Genomic DNA, 19,246 nt, shown 5'->3' with positions numbered 1-19,246 from the left:
GAAGGTCCGGGAAGGCTTGGGACGCGGTGTGGGGAGGGGCCCGGGCTAGGAGGTGGCGATTGGAAGGGTGGGGAATGCTTGGGGGAGGAGGAGTGGATTTAGAATCCTGTGAGAATGACGAGGGTAGGGTTAGGATCCTCCCGAAAAGGTTTAGAATCCTTTGATAGGTGTCATCAGAAACCCTGGAAGGCAGGGATGGAATATTTGGATGGGCCGGGTTAGAATCCTGGGGGGTGGATTAAAATCCTATGGGAACAGGTTGGGATCGCTCAGGAGAGAGATTAGAATCCCTAGGATTAGGGTAATAAATCCTGAGGGCTGGATTAGAATCTTTTCAAGAAAAGGGTTAGGATCCTTCGGTTGGCGAGATTAAAATCCTGGGGGCAGAATTAGAAATCTCGGGTAGGCGAGGTTAAAATTCCTTCAGATGTGAGATTCAAAATCCCTTGGGGCAGAATTAAGATCTCAGGAGGAGGAGATGAGGTGTTGGGGTTCTCGGAAGGGTGGGGTTTAGAATCCTTTAGGGCGATGGGAGGCAGCGTTAGAATACATTGGGGGAGGTGTTAGGTTATTTGGGGGTTAGGACCTTTGAAGGACCGGTTAAAATTCTTGGGGGCGGGGTTATTATCCCTCAGGGACAAGGTTAGGATTCTTGGGGGCAGGGTTAGAAACCTTGGATGGGCGGTGTTTAAAAAACTCTTTAGGAGTCGGGATTAGGATTTTAGGAGGTGGGGACAGAGATTAGAGTCCCTGGGGTGGGGTTAGAATCTTCGGGGGCGGGTTTAAGACACTTGGGGGCGGGGTTAGCATCACTCCGGGCGCGGCTAAGGAGCCCAGATGGCCTGTGGGCGACACCACGTCCCTGGTTCCAGCCCGGGCGCACCGCCGGGGACTAGAAGCAAGTGGGAGGGGACGCGGACAGTCCAGCAAGAGAGGGGCCCCTTAAGACGCGCGGCCCCGAAGCCCCTCGGAGCGCAGCCCCAGCCTCTTCTCGAAAGTCAGTCCATTTTCCCTAGGGCACGAGCGCCCGGGACGCCGGGGCTGCCGAGCTGGGGGGGCGCTCGAGTTGCGAGAATCCGGGCTGCCCACGGGACGAGGAGCGGGCGCCCAGGTGAGCGCAGCGCACACGGGATCGGGGACAGCGGCCCGTAACCCTCGGCCTGAGGGTCTTCGGGCTGCGGAGGGAACCCGGGGTGGTGAGCTTCGTAGGTTGGGCTGCCCGGGAAAGGGACCGTCGTGGGAGCGGCGGACAGGAGGTGGGATGCGGGGGCCGACCCGCGGGGGAGGGTGCCCAGATGAACAGCGGAATTGCCTGGCGGCGAGCCTGGGAAAGCTGTAGGGTGACTTTGGGCCTGAGCCGCCACTTCTCTGGGCAGTCCAGGTTCCCCTTTTGCAAAAGGGGGGGAAAAAAAAAAGGCTTCACGGAGCCCGGGAGGGGAAGGCCCTTACGGTTCCTGGTGGGGGTGGGTGACCGTCACGGTCACGGCGGGTTGGCAGCCATAGTGGGGAAGGGGACAGCTGGCCGTAGGCGTGACGGTGCGAGCCCAGGCAGGGCTGCAGCTGGGTCTGCTCGCTGAGATCCCTCCTCCTCCCAGCTAGGCCCTGATCCCCAGGGGGTCTAGGTCAAACCCCAAAACCTCCTGGACAGACAACAGGATGTGTGGCCCCTCACTTTCCTCCTTGTGAGACCTTGGACAAGTCACTCTCCCTCCCTAAATTCCGATTTCCTCATCTGTCAAAGAGGGCTACTAAGTCTTTCTTCCAAGGCTGCAGTGAGCTAGAGTATGTTAGAGGTCATGTAAGTGACAGTTTAGTGTTGTGGTTAGGTAAAGGGTTTCAGGGAGCAACCTGCCTGTTGGACCTTGGGCAGCGGATTTAGCCTTTCTGTGCCTCCATTTCCGCAACTGTAAGATGCGGATAATTAAAATATGGCTCCTTCATGGGGTTGTTTTGAAGATTAGACTGAGTTACTGAAGAAACGCTCTTAGAGCACTGACAGGTCTAATTGCTTAATATGGGTTAAGTATTGTCATAGCTATTACAGTCTAGCCCGGTGGTTCTCATATTTTAGCGGAACACCAGAATCACCTGGAAGGCTTGTTAAAACACAGACTTCTGGGTCTTGACCCCAGAGTTCATGACTCAGTAAGTCTGGCACAGGACCCCAAGAATTTGCATCCCCAGGTGATGCTGATGCTGCTTGTCCAGAGGACACACTTTGAGGACCACTTTGGCCATCACAGAGAAAGCCCTCAATAGATATTGTTTCTCTTCACTGCTTTATTTTCACTATCCTTTTTTTTTTTTGCGGGGGGTGAGGTTAAAATACAGAAAAATGAAGAGAATAATATACTAAATATCCTAGGAACCCACCACCCAGAACTAACAAATGTTCACATTTTGTCATGTTTGCTTCAGTTTTTTTAAAAATAAAATTACTAAAAGTAACAGTTAAAATTGAAGCCTCCCCACCTTGTATCCCTCTCAGTTCTGTTTCTCTTCCTCCCCAGCGGCAATCTCTGTCATGAATTACAGTGCTTCCTGTCTGTGTCTTTAAAAAATTTATTACATATATATGGGTATATAAACAATACATAAAATTGTTTTTCGTGTTTTAAGGATCTACATAAATGCTATCTAACTGTGCGATTCTTCTGCAATTTCATTTTCCCCTGCCTTCTTATCATTAAGTTGTCAGGGTCTAGCCAGGATAAGAAACAGAGCTCTAGTTTATTCCTTCTAAGTAGAAGATCCCAGCAGGGGACCATCCTGCCTTACTTCTCATTCCCCTCGTGATGAACATACAGGTTATTCCATGGGTTCACGACAACAAACAATACTGCTGGGGCCAGCCTGGATGTGTGGTCTTGGGTGCACGTACAGGTGTTTCTAGGGGAAAACACCAAGAGGCTGGATGGCTCTCCCGAGGGGCAGCTTTTGCGTATGAGGAGGACTGATGCGTGAAAGGGTCACCCAGGGAGTCTGGGGCAGAGAAGAGAGAAGAAAGAATCTGGCTCTGCTGACCTGCCAGCTCTTTCTAGACCCAGGGCCACTGTCGCCTGTTCTCTGCTGCAGGAGGGCAAAGATCTTCATTTGTCTCGTTCACTATGACTGATACTTAGTAGTTGCTGAAGCAGTGGAAGCATGAATCTTTTGTTGTTGTTTGTTTTTTGTTTTTTTGACCACACTTTGCAGCTTGTGGGATCTCAGTTCTCTGACCAGGGATTGAACCCTGGCCACAGCAGTGAAAGCGCTGAGTCAGGGAATTCAGGGAGTCAGGGGCTGTCCACTGGACAGTCAGGGAATTCCTGGAAGCATGAATCTTTTAAAAAAATTTTGGATAACAAACATTTTAGCTTATTTTTATAGTCTTTTTTGTGCACATTTTATTTAACATAATTAGTAAAATGCTGCATATACAATTTTTATCCCACTTGTTTACTTAATATTACATTGTAAGCATTTTTCCATGTCATTAAAACATCCTCGAATTTTGAATGGCTGAATAATATTCCACTGTTTGGAGGCACCATAATTTGTTTAACCATCCTAGCAAAGCACTTTTATGTAGTTTGTAATTTTTTTTTTTTTTTTTTTGTGATACGCGGGCCTCTCACTGTTGTGGCCTCTCTCATTGTAGAGCACAGGCTCCGGACGCGCAGGCTCAGCGGCCAGGGCTCACGGGCCCAGCCGCTCCGCGGCATGTGGGATCCTCCCGGACCGGGGCATGAATCTGTGTCCCTTGCATCGGCAGGCGGACTCTCAACCACTGCGCCACCAGGGAAGCCCTGTAGTTTGTAATTTTTTAAACTATTTTTAGATGAACTTCACATAACTTTATAAAATTAACCATTTTAAAGTGAATGATGCAGTGGCATTTAGCACATTCACAGTGTTGTGCAATCAGCACCTCTGTGTAGTTCCAAAACATTTCATCATCCCAGAAGGAAACGCCGTACACATTAAGCAGTTACTCTGTTCCTCCCTCCTCTCAGCCCTTGGCAACCACCAACCTGCTTTTTTGTATCGCTGGATTAATTTATTCTGGATATTTCATGTAAATGGAATCACACAAAGCCACACCTTTTGTGACTGGCTTCTTTCACTTAACGTGATGTTTTCAAGGTTCATCCAGTTAAATACTAACACATTTAATTCCTTTTATGGCTGAATAGTATTTCATTGTATGTATACGTTACAATTTGTTTATCCATTCATCTGTAGATGGAAATTCAGGTTGTTTCCACATTTTGACTATTGTGAATGGTGCTGCTATGAGCATGCATGTACATATATTTGAGCACCTGTTTTCAATTCCCTTGGGTATATACTTAGGAGTTGAATATCTGGATCATATGGTAATTCCACGTTTAACTTTTGAGGAATCGCCAGACTGTATTCCACTACTTTACATTCCCATCAGCAATGTACAAGAGTTCCAATTTCTCCACATTGTGGCCAACACTTGCTATTTTCCTTTTAAAAAAAATATTAGGGCTTCCCTGGTGGCGCAGTGGTTGAGAGTCTGCCTGCCGATGCAGGGAACACGGGTTCGTGCCCCGGTCCGGGAAGATCCCACATGCCGCAGAGCGGCTGGGCCCGTGAGCCATGGCCACTGAGCCTGCGTGTCCGGAGCCTGTGCTCCGCAACGGGAGAGGCCACAACAGTGAGAGGCCCGCGTACCGCAAAAAAAAAAAAAATTATTATTAGAGCCATCCTAATGGGTGTGGGAAGCATGAATCTTAATCTCATCCCAACCAGGATGTTCTGTGGGGCCCCTTACCCCGGAGGGTGAGGAGAAAGTTGTCTGCATTGAGAGGACTGGTCAGGGCTTGGACTTTAAACTACTTTAGAAGTTAAGTCCCATGAGGGCACAGACATGTTTGTCTCCTAAACTACTGTATCTCTAACACCTGGCACCTGGCACATAGTAGGGCCTCTCAAAAATACGGAATTGAGGGATGTTGAACAGTCCCTCCCTCCCTTGCTTAGGAGGTATTTCAGCAAGTAGGTGTATTTCAATTGACCCCACAAAGTGATTCTTTTTAAATTAGTTGCTAACATTTAAAGTCAAGAAAGCTCACATAAATCTGGATTTCTGTCTTCTCTTGAAAAACTGGAAGAGCTGACAGTCCTGGGACTAGAACCTTGGTCTCCTGTACTCCCCTGCTATTGACTCATGGCAGCGTTGGTGATGCTGAATGGGGCTGCCCTGTAGACAGCCCCTGAGCTGTCTGGTTTGCAGCACCCTTGCCTGGACCACCTTCCTCATGTGGATGGCCCTGTGGGCCCCTATAGCCACTTGACTTTTCAAGCCCAGCCCTCCAATCATGACAAGGCCTCCCTTTAAATAGAAAAGAAATGTCAGGCACAGAGAGGGTAAGTAACTTTCCCAAAGTTACACAGAAAGTTAGTAGTACAATCTCTCTTAGCCTCTGTCTTTCTAAGCAAACCCTCACAGCACTTTTTTTTTAAGTCTTTATTGAATTTGTTACAATCTTTGCTTCTGTTTTATGTTTCCGATTTTTGGCTGCGAGGCATGTGGGGGCTTAGCTCCCCGCAGGGATAGAACCCGCACCCCCTGCATTGGAAGGCGAAGTCTTAACCACTGGACCGTCAGGGAAGTCCCCCCTCACAGCACTTTGATCCCCATCCCATTTCTCCAGTTTCCTCCACCCCAGGACTGGGAGTTTTAGTGTACTTTCAGAGGCATGGGTAATGATACAGAAGAAACGCTTGCTTGAATGTAAAATGTGCCCTGTTCTTGGCAGTGGCTGTGGCCACACATGCTGCACCCTCTGGATGGCACTGCACTAATCCTAATCCTGCCCTATGACACCTGCCCCAGCTCCCACCATCACCATGAAATCCTTTGGTCCAGGAGACTTAGGTGCAACCAAGAGAATAGGAGACCCTCCCTCAACTCTGTCAGAGAAATGAAGCACAGTAGACAGAGCACAGGAGACCTGAGTTTGAGTGCTGACATTGCCTCATACAAGTTGTGATGCATCAGGCAAATTCCTTCACTCTCTGAGTCTCAATTTCCTCATCTAAAAAATGGGAATAAGAATACTGCCTCATGATGCACGCAGAACAGTATTCCTTTGATGTTAACACGCCAAAAAAATGATACTCCATATTTTCTATGGGTATATATGTCTCAGATTGAGTTGCCCCAGAAGCAGACCATAGAAAAGATTTCAAATGCATTTACTATTTAGTTTATTTGGGAGCAGATCCTAGAAAACCCTGGTAGGAGAGTGGGGAAGCAAAACAGAGGAGAGAAGGCAGCCAATCAAGGTGTGTTATCAAGCCAGTCCCACTGTGGGCACCTGGAGCTCATTTCCACTGGGAGCTGATGACTGCGCTTGAGAGGCAAAGGAACTGGGGTATTTATCCACCTGCTCCTGTCAGCCACTGGTCGAGGGCTGCTCCTGAGGGATGGTGATTTTCTAGCACTTCCACTTGCCAAGCTCAAGGGCAGAGCAGGCACCAAGGGCCACAGAGAAATCTCTTAGGCAAAGAGATGCAGGTGCTAGCAGTTGGACGTCCAGCGAGTGTTCGGAAATGGTGAAGTGCTGAGCTATGAGGCAGAACGCCGACAGCATCTTCTTTGATATAGTACATGTATGCAAACGCACGTGCAGAGGCTACCTGGAGCGGGGAGAGGTGGCCGTGGAGAGCCTGTAAAGGGTACCTTACAAGCCTTACTCCTAGGGTGCCTTAGATTTAGCTGTATTGTTTTCAATTTTTCTTTTTAAAAAATTTTTGGCCACCCCGCGAAGGCATGCAGGATCTCAGTTCCCTACTAGGGATCAAACCTGGGTCCCCTGCAGTGGAAGTGTGAAGTCTTAACCATTGGACCACCAGGGAAGTCCTTGTTTTCATTTTTAACACGGACGATGTATTGTTTTACTAGGTGATGAAAGGTAATTTTAAAAACAAAAACACATACCCACCAAAACAGAAGAGAATAGGCTCTGTCAACTATAAAAAAATAAGTGTAAAAGGGTCAGAGGATGTGTTTTTTGGCTTTGAAGTTTCCATTTGCTGAGGACAGATTTGGGGGCAGCTGACCTTGGAGCATGTTGGGAGGTTGAAGTGAAAAGTTGTCCCTGGGGTGAACTAGCCACCATGTCCTTTCTGAAGGGGGCCACCTCCACTCAGCTTCAGTCGAGGAAAGACTTTGTTCCTCTCCAAGCAGAGATAAACAAACATGGAGAGTCCTTCTCAGTTTAAACACACATTTGTAACTATTGTTTAAATGGGGAAATCTAGGGCACCCTGGCAGCTAAAGGACGCTTCATTCAATTAGTCAAGAATTTATTGAGCACATACTGTGTCCTAGTTTTGCACACTAGTATATAGCCATGTACCAAACAATCATTACCCTCATGTATCTTACTTTCTATGGGAAGACAGATGATACATCCACAGGTAACAATAGGTGTGTTAGTTCAGGTCCTTTGAGAAGCAGACTCTCAGAGAGATTAAGTGTGCAAGAAATTGATTAGAGGGAATGCCTGTGGGAGAAGCTAGGAGAGGCTAGGAGAGCCATCGGATAGCAGGCACGTCTGACCCCAAATGAAGGAAGGAGGGAGGAAGGAAGAGAAGAAGCAAGGAAGGGAAGGTGGAAGTGTCTTAGACTGCAGGGCAGTTCTAAGGAAGGTTGGCAAGGCTGTCAAAGAGCCCTTAGCCAAAGTCTCCCGTCAGAGGTCCCCCTGGCACGGGCCTGCCTCAGTCTCCCCGCCACACTCAGTCCCTGGCTGGGAGCAGCCCATGACAACAGTGATGGTCTTCAAAGCACAGCAGCTGGGGCCATTTGTCAATTCTGCTCTCAATAGTTGGAGATCTGAGAGGCCCCTCCTCTTGGCTGCCACATTAGGTGGTGGTTAAAGCCATGAAGAATAGAGCTGGGAAGGGGCCAGAAAGTGATGGGAGTTGGGGGTGGAGTTCCTATCTTAGTCAGGGTGATGAGGGAAGACCCCGCTGAGAAAGTGAGATCTGCAAAGAGACCTGCATGAAGAGAAAGAGGCTTTCTGGGTGACGAACATTCCAGAAAGCAGCATGTGCAATGGTCCTGAGGTGGACACATGGTTGGTGAGTTGAAGAGTAGCAAGAGGCTAGTGTGGCTGAAATGGAAAATTCAAGGGAGGGCTGGAGGAGACAGGACTGTGAGGGTGAGGGGACTCCAGGTCATGGAGCATTGCCAGCCATAGAGGGGAGTTGGGCTTTTACTCCAAGGGAGATGGCAGCCCCAGGAGGTTCTGAGCAGAGGAGTGACATGACTTGACTTATATTTTTATTTATTTTTATTTATTTATTATTATTATTATTATTGCGGTATGAAGGCCTCTCACTGCCGTGGCCTCTCCCGTTGCGGAGCACAGGTTCTGGACACGCAGGCTCGGCGGCCATGGCTCACGGGCCCAGCCGCTCCACGGCATGTGGGATCTTCCCAGACTGGGGCACGAACCCGTGTCCCCTGCATCAGCAGGCAGACTCCCAACCACTGCACCACCAGGGAAGCCCCTTGACTTACATTTTTAAAAGGCTCACGTCTGTAAGAGGCAGAATGGGGATTCAAACCCAGCTCTTTCTGGCTTCAAATACCATCCTATGTTCTCCAAACTTCCCTGCCTCTTGCCTACCTTAAACATAGTATTATTCTAAGGAGGCTCACAAGTGCCCTTGAGTTCTGGAGTTGACCAGGTGACCCAGAGGTAACACTGAACATGCTAAAAACTTACTACATAGTATTATTAAACATAGTATTATTCTAAGTATTAAACATAGTATTAAACATAAACATAGTATTATTAAACATAATATTAAACATAGTATTATTCTAAGGAGGCTCGCAAGTGCCCTTGAGTTCTGGAGTTGACCAGGTGACCCAGAGGTAACATTGAACATGCTAAAAACTTACTACATGTTTGGAACAAGTGGTTGGAACACATACATCTCAGAGCCAACCCTCTGGCCAAGTGAGGCAAATGACCAAAGGCCCAAGTTCCTCTTCAGTGTGTTGCTCTGTCACTTGCTTTTGTGTAAACCAGGGCATGACACCCGCCCTCTCTGGGGCTGCTGCTCCCATCTGTAAAACAAAGGTCTCTCCAGTCCCTTATTGTTTGCAAAGTCAAAGTTTTGAGCTCTTGATCAGAAAGAAGCTGAGGGTCAGAAAAGGGAAGAGATGGGGAGATAGGGGTGACCCCTAAATGTCCATTATGGATAACAGTCACTTGGAGGTTTGGCTGGTTCATTCAGAAGACAGTCAGGGAACTCGAGAAGAGGGAGCTGTAGGGCTCTGCACTCCTGAAAACTCTTCAGGGACTTGGTCCCTCATAGTGGAAGGCTTTCTCCCCCACCCCCATGGCTGAGCTATTCCGAGAAGGGAAGTTTCCTCTAACTGGACAGTCTTGAGCCCTGGGCCTCTGGCGGTCTGCCTTCCTAAGCTTCCTGTTTGTGTTACTCATCCCCCCTCCCCTTTCCCCACTGCAGCTTCTGACCCAGTGGAGGATGAGAGGCAGGAGAGCTGAGTTCTTGTTCTACTTGCCACTGATCACCTGGGGATGCTCTCTGCCATGGGCCTCCATTTCCCCATCTGACAGATGGGTTCATAATTCTGGTCCTGCTGACTTCAGCCAAGTATCGTCAGGCCTAGAGAGGGTTGAACACAATATATTCATTCCACAAATATATATGGAGGGCCTAATACACGCCAGCCCCTTTCTAGGCATGGCTTCAGTGCCGTCATCTTCATGGGGTCCATGCTTCACACACCCTCACCTACTCTAATGGGTCTAGTACTCTCTTTACTTTCTTCTATCAAAACTTCCTATCAAAGCAGTCTTTCCCGTAAGCCATTAACACTTGAGTATGAATTGCAATCCCTTGAGGTTTGAGGTTTAAGGGAGCAGAAATTCAACTCAAACTGGCTCAAAGAGAAGAAGGGGGTTATTGGAAAGTCCACGAGCACATCAACTTCAGGCAGGGCTGAAGAATCTGTATTTCTTCATTTCTTGGCTCTGCTTTGCAACTGCAAGCCTCTTTTCCAGCCAGACGGATGATTCTCACGGGCCAGGATTGAGTCACATGCCCATCTCTGCTTCTATTACTGCAAGTCTGATTGGCCAGACTTGGTCACAGACCCACCCCTACAGCCAGAGGTTGAAGTCAGCTTTACCGCAATCCATGGTTTGAGAATGGGGGAGGGGTGGTTCCCAAAGAAAACAGGGGAGCTGTTGTCAAAAGAAGGAGGAGTAGATGCTACACAGGAAAGAACTATAGCTGTTCCCTTCAGAGAACTTATCATCCAACATCTCAATTCATATTTGGGGAAACTGAGGCCCAGAGAGAGGCTGGGACTTGCCTGAGGTCACACAGTGAGTCTGTGGCAGAGGTGGGACCAAACTCCAGGGCTCCTCACCCCCAGCCCTCACAAGCCTCTGCTTGAGCCTAAAAGCTTCTAGAAAACCATCTCCTGCCCGCTCCACAGGATGCACAGGCAGGACCTGGGCTTGGCTCTGAGAGTTCAGGAGGCGTCTCTGAGGCCTCCATAGCCAGCACGGTGACCATGGGAAGCAGCCAGGCCAAGCAAGCTGAACTTTCTCTTTTCCTTTCCATGCAGCACCTGCATGGATGATGATCCACATAATAAATTCTCTTTTGAGAATGAGAATTCTCTTTTGAAAATTCTCTTTTGAATTTAGTGCTCAAAAAATATTTGTTTCTCTCAGTAAATTGCCATGCTTCCTGGGATTTTATGTTAACAGTGTACAAATTCCCATTTTTATCTTGGCTGCTAGGAAACTCAGAGATAAATCTAGTCCTCAATGGCAGTAGCAGTAGCACCCTAGGCTTCTGGTTCCATAATCTTTCCTTTCTAAATGGTGTAGCATAACCCTTTTTGAGTCTTGAAGTGCTCTGTATATGGTTTAATATTATAAGCTCCCTCAAATCCTTTTTGAAAGTCAGTGCTTCTTTGGAACATTCTTGAGTTTCCCCAAATCTTTATTGAAATCCTTCCCATTCTTCAAAACCCAACTCATTATCCTGCTGCTCAATTATTATAAACAGGTTGTTTTTCCTATGAACAAACTAACATACACATGTTAGTGGCAGAACCCGGATATATATGGGGGAAGAGATGGGGAGTGGCTTGATATTATATATGTTTTGGCTTGATATTATATATGTTTTGCAGTTTGCTTTTCTCACTCAGTAAGGATTTTAGCAGTCTTTGCATGGCTCTGACTGTCCTTGCCAATCCCTAACAGCTTCTTGGGAATGTAGTTCTGTAGTCCAGTCTTCCCATCCCAACTGGAGCAGGAACCAGGTCCTGATGTTTTTACTTTGGCCTGACCACATAAAGCGTGGGCTCTGGGCATGTATTTACTCACTAACGGTGCATTATGCTCCTACTGTGTGCCAGGGAGGCACTGAGCTAAGCGCTGAGGGACACAGACATGAACAAGACCAGCCTCTGCTGTGCTGCAGAGATGGAAACGTTCTGTATCTGCACTGCTGAGTACAGTAGCTTGAGCCACAGACAGCTCTTGAGCACGTGAAACACGGCGAGTCCTATCTGAGATGTACTCTACGTGTAAAACACACCCTGGGATGTGAAGACTCAGCATGAAAAAAATATATATATATATAAAGTATCTCAATGATAATTTTATATTGATTACATGTTAATAATTTTGACATATTGGGAAAAATAAATACATCTTAAAGTTAATTCCCTTATTTCTTTTTACCTTCAAAAAATATGGCTGTAGAAAATTTTTAATTATATACGTGGCTCAGGTTACATTGCTAGGTCTAGTGGTCATGAAAATAAGCATTTCTGAGGCCACTCCAGACCAGGCAGTAGAATGGTTCTCTTGGCTTAGGGAGAAATCACATTTTATGCAAATTTGACTCCTGCCAGTACATCACTTAAAAAAAAAAAAAAAGACTTTATTGTGCAAAAATTGAACTAATGGGAATTCCCTATTTTAAAAAGTTAACTTCTAGAGTACTGTGGTATCTCTACACTTGTAGGCCAAAGGACTTGCAAACAGTGCTTGCCTTATGCTTCAGGGCAGTGCCACATCTGCTAGGGAACGGAAATGGTTATGGTTAACATTTCTGTCGCACTTATTGTGTGGCAGACACCTTTACACTTCTCAACTCATCTGTGATTGCAGCCACCCCAGGAGGTAGAACCCCACCATCCATGGATCATGCATATTCATGCCTTGGGAGACCCGTCCCTCAAGACCCTGTGGCCATGCTGAATATGTAAATTGATGATGTAAGGCATACCAAATAGGTGCTCAGAGAGGTGGAGGGAGCTGCTGTACCTCACACAGCCATGCTCTTCCCAGAACATCCTTAAGTTAATCAAAATACATGAAATGTAATATAATTTTATGTCATACAAAACCACACAATATGCTGTTTTATTTCCCACAACTGTAAACCATATTTATCACAAGTCAGAGAGGTATTGGTTTTTGTTTTCAATGCATACAAGTACATTATAAAGCACTGATTAATTGCAATAATTTTTCAAAGTAATGATCTAGCACTCCAGGAGTCTGGATTAGTTCCTTACTTTATTCGCAAAAGGCAAATGAAGCAAAAACCACTTAAGTCTTGATGTGGTAAACTGTTCCCAGTTCCCACCAGGACAGACAGAAAACATCCTTGTAAATAAAAAGAATCCTTAAAAAAAAAACAAAACTCTCGTAAACCTAGGAATTTGGGGTTATTTCTTAAGCCATAAACACATGTTTATTTTAACAAGATTAAGTATAACTGAGTTCTAACTGCTTTAGAAGAAAATTGTGATTGTGTAGAGATGAGGAAGACAATTACTTCCTTATGCGGCTGCTCACAGCCTATCTTCTCAGCAAATACATGTGCACATTTTGAGAAAAGAAAGAAAAAGTTTCTGCCACTTTAACAATTAAGTTTTGACTCTGATCAGGTAAAAGTGTTTTCTTTAAGTGTCTTTACATTTGATTAACCCACCAGCAAAGTCTGTCAGCTCTACCTCCAAAATGTCCCCCCAATCTGTCCACTTCTTACCCCCTCAATATCCACCACCCCAGGCCAGGCGACCATCATCTCAAGCCTGGACTCCTGCAGTGGACAGGGCTCCCTGCCCTGCTCACTAAAGTCCACACTCCACCGAGCAGCCAGTGGGATTATTTAAAGTACACACTGAACCCCGTCCTTCTGCTTGAAACTTTCCATGGTTTCCCATCATCCTTAGAATCAAATCCAAACTCCTCACAAGATGGGTCATCCTTGTCACATGCTATCCTCTCTCTCTGCCTGTGATCTCCTGTCACACTGGCCTCCTTTCAGTGTCTTCAAGCACATTCCTTTGCACTTGCTGTTCCCTCTGCCTAGAACCCTCAGAGTGTTACATAACTGTTTCCTTTGTGTCAGTCAGGCCCCAGGTCCAATATCACCTTCTGAGAGAAGCCTTCCCCAACCGCCCTGTGTAAAGAGGCCCCGCATAGTTGTTCCTGATCACATCCTCTTTTATCATCCTCACACTTTTCACTAATTGAATTTATCTTGTTATGTATTCGTTACCTGTTTATCGTCTGTGTCCCCCATCTATCTCCAGAGTGAACTTGCTTGTCTTTTTTTTTTTTTTTTTTGCGGTACACGGGCCTCTCACTGCTGTGGCCTCTCCCGTTGTGGAGCACAGGCTACGGACGCGCAGGCCCAGCGGCCATGGCTCACGGGCCCAGCCGCTCCGCGGCATGTGGTATCTTCCCGGACCGGGGCACAAACCCGTGTCCCCTGAATCGGCAGGCGGACTCTCAACCACTGCGCCACCAGGGAAGCCCGAACTTGCTTGTCTTAATCATGGTTTAGAAGAGCGCTCAGTAAATGTTTGCTGAGTAAATGAATGGTTGAATGACCAAATAAATCCATGAAAGAAAGAAGGGAAGGAAGAAAAAAAGAAAAAGGGGTGGGGGGGGAAGGAGGGAAGAAGGAAGGAAGTTGTTAGAAGTCAATTATAAAATGATATGAGGAGGGCTTCCCTTCCCTGGTGGCGCAGTGGTTGAGAGTCCGCTTGCCGATGCAGGGCACACGGGTTCGTGCCCCGGTCCGGGAAGATCCCACATGCCGCGGAGCGGCTGGGCCCGTGAGCCATGGCCGCTGAGCCTGCGCGTCCGGAACCTGTGCTCCGCAACGGGAGAGGCCACAACAGGGAGAGGCCCGCGTACCGCAAAAAAAAAAAAAAAAAAGATATGAGGAATATGGTGGCCTTGATTGTTTGAGCCACATTATGTGACCTGATCTTTATCATTTTATATAAAATCTTCACGTTATATAATGAGAGTATAGTTTTACTTCACCATTTGCTCTGAGCCTGACTCTCTGTTGAGTATTTCCCCACCCACGTGCTTTCTCGTCCTCCCAACGCCCGGCGAGTAGGTCGTATTATTATCCCCACTTCGCTGATGAGGAACTGAGACTGGGGAGCAGGGGGCGTGGTAAGTGAGCTGCTAGTCGGGGAGGGAGGGGTCAAGCGTCAGCTCAGGCTTTCTGACCCCAGAGCTGGCAGCTCCCACGCGCCCCCGACTCTGCTCCGAGCCTCCACCTGTTGAATTTCAATGATCATCACGATTTATTCTCTGAATAAACTCCCCATCGCAGGGGTCCTTGGTAGCATGACTACGACAGCTTGTCTGCTCTGTGTGGGTGCGGGCCAGACGTGGTGTGGGGAAGCCCAGAGATGACAAGGGCAGAGTGAGCTCCACGTAGCCAGGGTGGGGTGAGGGGGGCAGAGAGGGGGAGGGGAGACAGGGAAGATGACGGGGTGCCAGCCTGGGAACACGGGGTCTAGAGCCCAGCATCAAAGACTCCCCGGTGTGGGGCTCAGAGCAAGCGGGGCTCATCTCCCTTCTCTCTACCACAGGATGGGGTGCGTGAAGTCCAGGTTCCTCCGGGATGGAGGCAAGGTCTCAAAAACGGAGCCCAGCACCAGCCCACACAACCCTTTGTATGTGCCGGATCCCACGTCCTCGGGCAAGCGGGTGAGTGGGGGAAGAAAGGGGAGACCGGCGGCAGCCCGGGGGCTGCCCCAAAGTGCCCTCACCTCTTCCTGTTTTCCCAAGGGCGAGCAGGGTGAGTCTGGGGTGAAATGGAGCTTACCGGTCGCCAGCAGCTCCCCGACTCCCCAGGATACACCTGCACCAAGCACCCAGGGCGGGGATGTCACTGCTCCTGGTCCCACTGCCCAGGCCTTGGCCCATCAGCCTGGGTGACCAGGTCCCAGGGGGCATGGCCAGCCTCACACCTAGGAAGTACCATAAGCGGTACTGAGAGTAATGAGTGAGCAGGTTAGTGACAACAGCAGCTGAAGTAATGACAGGAATGATGACAGTATCAGCGTCGCGGCAGTAACTGTAATAACAATGGTGGCAATAACAGAAACAACAATACCAGCGGGAATGTCACAGCAATAGCAGTGGGAACAAAAGCAGGAAGCGTAGGTGAGAGAAGTGGTAAAACCAGCAGAGGTTATTTGCTTACTTCTCTCACACTTCTACAGAGCTTACGATGAACCAAGCCGTACCTTAAGTGCATTACTGTTATTAACACCCTCGGGCTTCCCTGGTGGCGCAGTGGTTAGGAATCTGCCTGCCAATGCAGGGGACATGGGTTCGTGACCCGGTCCGGGAAGATCCCACATGCCGCGGAGCAACTAAGCCCGTGCGCCACAACTACTGAGCCTGCGCTCTAGAGCCCGCGAGCCACAACTACTGAGCCCACGTGCTGCAACTACTGAAGCCCGCATACCCTAGAGCCCGTGCTCTGCAACAAGAGAAGCCACTGCAACGAGAAGCCCGCCCGCCGCAACGAAGAGTAGCCCCTGCTCGCCACAACCAGAGAAAGCCCACGCGCAGCAACAAAGACCCAACGCAGCCTAAATAAATACATTTATTTTAAAAAAACAAAACACCTTTAATCCTCACAGTAGTGCTCTTGTGGGTCACAATTTGTATTATACCCATTTTACAGATGAGACAGAGAGAGATTAAATAACTTGCTGAAGACCACCTGGCTGTAAGGATTCAAACTTGGGCAGTGCAGGTTCCAATGTCCCAGGGGTAGGAGCAAGAGTAACAGAGCCAAATGCTAGTGACAGGAGCAGTAGTCATGGTGGCAGTAGTGGGGGTCCTGGGAGCAGTAGGTGCCATAGAAGTAGCCCCACTCGTAACGGTGGTGGTGACAGTCAGAAGAGCCATGGCGGCAGTAACAGTAGTGATCACAGTCATCGTACTAGTAAAGGGACAACAGTGCTAAGAGCAGCAAGAACGGTTGTAATCATCATTACGTTCTTTGAAAGCCTACTCTGTTCCGGGCACTGGAGCGAGGCATTTCTGTTCATTAATCCGCACCAAAAACTGAGGCTGGAGCTACGCTACTTTACAGCCAGGCTGACTGAGGCTCAGAGAGGTTAAATGGCTCCCTGAGCTCATACCACTGGGAAGCAGCAGAGCTGGGTCTTCCTAAACTCAAGGCTGGGTTCTCTCTCCTATAGGATCCTTTCATCCATCCCCTTACCTGAGGCTGTCCGGGAAGGACAGCCTCTGCTCACTGCCTGCAGAGGCAGGGGTGCACTCCTTTCTGGTGCCCCTTAGAAGGTTCTTCCTTGTATTGAAGGGAGGCGTATTACCCCATAACCCTTACTCCTGGATCACATACCTGCCCCTTAGTCCTGCCCCAAACACTTGGAAATGGGAGAAGAGTGGAATATTCACCTCCCTCCTTCTGACACTTGACATCTATTAATACAGCCTGAGGTTACACGAGATCCTGAGCTGACATCTTAAACCCTAAGTCAAGGTCTGCTTCTCACCTGGCCTGCATGGCCCTGGGCCCTTTCTGTGGCCAGGGCTCCAGGTCCTCAGGTTCTCTGAGGCCTTCTGGCTTGTCAGCAGTGGGAAGCGGAGGATTTTCTCCCACCAGTTTTTGGCTGTCCTCTCTGAGCCTCAGACTTAAGGGACACTATTATCAGCCATTCGTTGTTCCCCTCATGCAGAGCACTGGTTCAGCAGTAAGTTAGTAACTGAGAAAAGGTTCCCAGGTCAAATCAGTTTGCAAAACACTGGGCCAAACACTCCTTCCCTGTAGGACTCAGAGCCCTTATAAATCTTTGTAATGGGCTTTGTGAATCGCCCCCAAAAGGATATACTTCTTAGTGTTTCCCAAACCTATTTCTTTAAATTAATGTTTACTTATGTGTGTAACACACAAATTCATTCTCCTTGAAAATAAAAATCACAGATTTCAGTGAAAGCTACAGTCTCTGCTGACCAATGCCCCCCTCCCTAGAAATACCACACCCTACCTCAGAGGTATCAGCTGTTGTCAGTTTGGTGTGGAACCTTGCAAACCTTTTTCCATGAAGTTACACTCACATGTGTACAGTATGTGTCCACAGAAAGTGTTTAGGATGTTTGAGTATGTGTTTTATACCAATGTATCATATTTACCATTCTGAAGAACTAGCTTTGTTTACTCAACAATATATCTTTGAGGTCTCGTTGTTTCAGGAATGAAGCGGCCTCCCTCTTATAAGGGCTGCTTAGAGCACCACAGTGTAGGCACCAATTCCCCTTTGGACAGACACTTAGGTTGTTTCACATACATAGTGGAGCCTTTATTCATGGGCCACGTTGGTAGACCTAGGGTTTCTTCAAGCATAGCTTGGAAAACACTGATCTGGACCAAGCCCCTCACTGTATGTCGAGGGGAAGGCACAAGTACGTCCCCCAGTACGTCCAAGGCTGAAGGCAGAGCCTACAACCCAAGAGATTTGCATCCTTGTGCTGGCTGTGCCCCTAATGTGCTGTGTTACCTTGGGCACTTCCCAGACCTCTCTGGGCCTCCTCCCATGACTCACGGGGCTGGGATATCCTTTTTGACACAGACCTTCCATGGCTACACACACACTATTGGATTCATCCCCTTCTCCCATTTCTTCCCCACAGTGGCCTGACAGTAGCAACGGCAACCCACCAGGGTCCACAGAGGGTAAGTAGCTGGCAAGCACATGTAGTGGAGTCGTGTTATGTAGCGGATTAGGTTAGGTTCTCAGTCAGAGCTTGAGGCAAAAATCCCAAACAGTCAAAACCACTCTTGAAAATCCCATAAATTGCCCCCAAAGTACTTAGTACAAGCTATTGTTTTTCTATAATGTTGTTTCATAACATGAACAAAACTCCGTTAGCTTTAAACTCAAGAATCGCAGCCGGCATGGCAAGATGCTTACTTATATCACGAGACAGACACATCAAGGGGTCCACGGCTGGGTGCCAGGTGTTGGGGTGGGAAACAGCCAGGACCGTGGGTATGCCCAGATAAAGCCTCACCATCCCACGTCTCTCTTCCCAGCAGGTTCTGAGGAGATCACTGTGGTTGCCTTGTATGATTATGAGGCCATTCACCATGAAGACCTCAGTTTCCAGAAGGGGGACCAGATGGTGGTCCTGGAAGAGTGAGTCCCCATTCCACGCCCCTCTAAGACACACCTATCTTCAATACTCAGTTATGCTCTCTTGTGCTTCAGTAAAGGACCTGATAAACTATATTACACTAGGGTGTAAATGACTGATGAGAACCTGCTCGTAATAAAGGAAGAAGAGTTTGCTGTTAACCTGGCTTACAGCCACAGTAAAGGGGCTTGCATACTTGCTAATGGCACATCCAGGCAAGGATGGACAGTAGAAAGTGCTTTCTCAGGGAAGCCTTCCTTGGGCTCCTATGATTAAGCTGCAGGCTTACCTATGGACCAGACCCTGCTGAGGTGACTTTGCATTCAGAAATCCATGGATCTCTGAGCTTGCTACCTCCGATCTCCTACCATCTTCACCATCCGTGGATGTAGTGTCTAGTATGTCCTGGGGCCCAAGGATGGGAGTGGTTATGCTTGGTCAGACTCCTGAGCCCACTCCTTCTGTCTCTCAGCCCCGACGAGCCACTGTGAGTCTGCCATGGGCATAGGCCCCCACCTTACATATGGCTAATAAGGCCAAGGCCACAAGTCCAGGGAATAAGAGTGAGGCCAAAGACCTAGGACTCTGAATGCAGGGACAGGGCTTGATTCCAGCCCTGGGCGGACCCTCAGAGGCACAGTGGGGATTGTTGTAAAGGTATTTACCTTAACGGGGTGAAGACTGGGAGCTGAGACAGTAGTGGCCCTGCCCTTCACCCTACAAGC

At 48.2% G+C, this 19,246-nt stretch overlaps 1 protein-coding gene across 3 annotated transcripts in view; it reads left to right on the top strand.

The window, feature by feature from the left end:
* Window positions 1-888: 888 nt before the first annotated feature.
* Window positions 889-19,246, top strand: part of HCK (HCK proto-oncogene, Src family tyrosine kinase) — a 39,666-nt gene continuing 21,308 nt past the window's right edge. For 2 of the 3 annotated variants that reach the window (XR_014296027.1, XM_082644003.1), the window contains exons 1-4: window positions 889-1,111; window positions 14,936-15,053; window positions 18,018-18,060; window positions 18,421-18,523. Coding sequence is in view for 2 of the 3 variants with exons in the window: in XM_082644003.1 (XP_082500129.1) it covers window positions 14,937-15,053; window positions 18,018-18,060; window positions 18,421-18,523 (263 nt within the window). In the remaining variant the exon portion in view is untranslated. The remainder of the gene's footprint in view (window positions 1,112-14,935; window positions 15,054-18,017; window positions 18,061-18,420; window positions 18,524-19,246) is intronic. The other variant, XM_082644004.1, reaches the window with a different exon arrangement.

Source organism: Mesoplodon mirus, assembly GCF_964341445.2.
Source record: "Mesoplodon mirus genome assembly, chromosome: 15".
Taxonomy (NCBI): Eukaryota; Metazoa; Chordata; class Mammalia; order Artiodactyla; family Ziphiidae; genus Mesoplodon; species Mesoplodon mirus.
The sequence above is the reverse complement of the archived record's forward strand: the minus strand, read 5'-3'. Positions and strand labels throughout refer to the sequence as shown.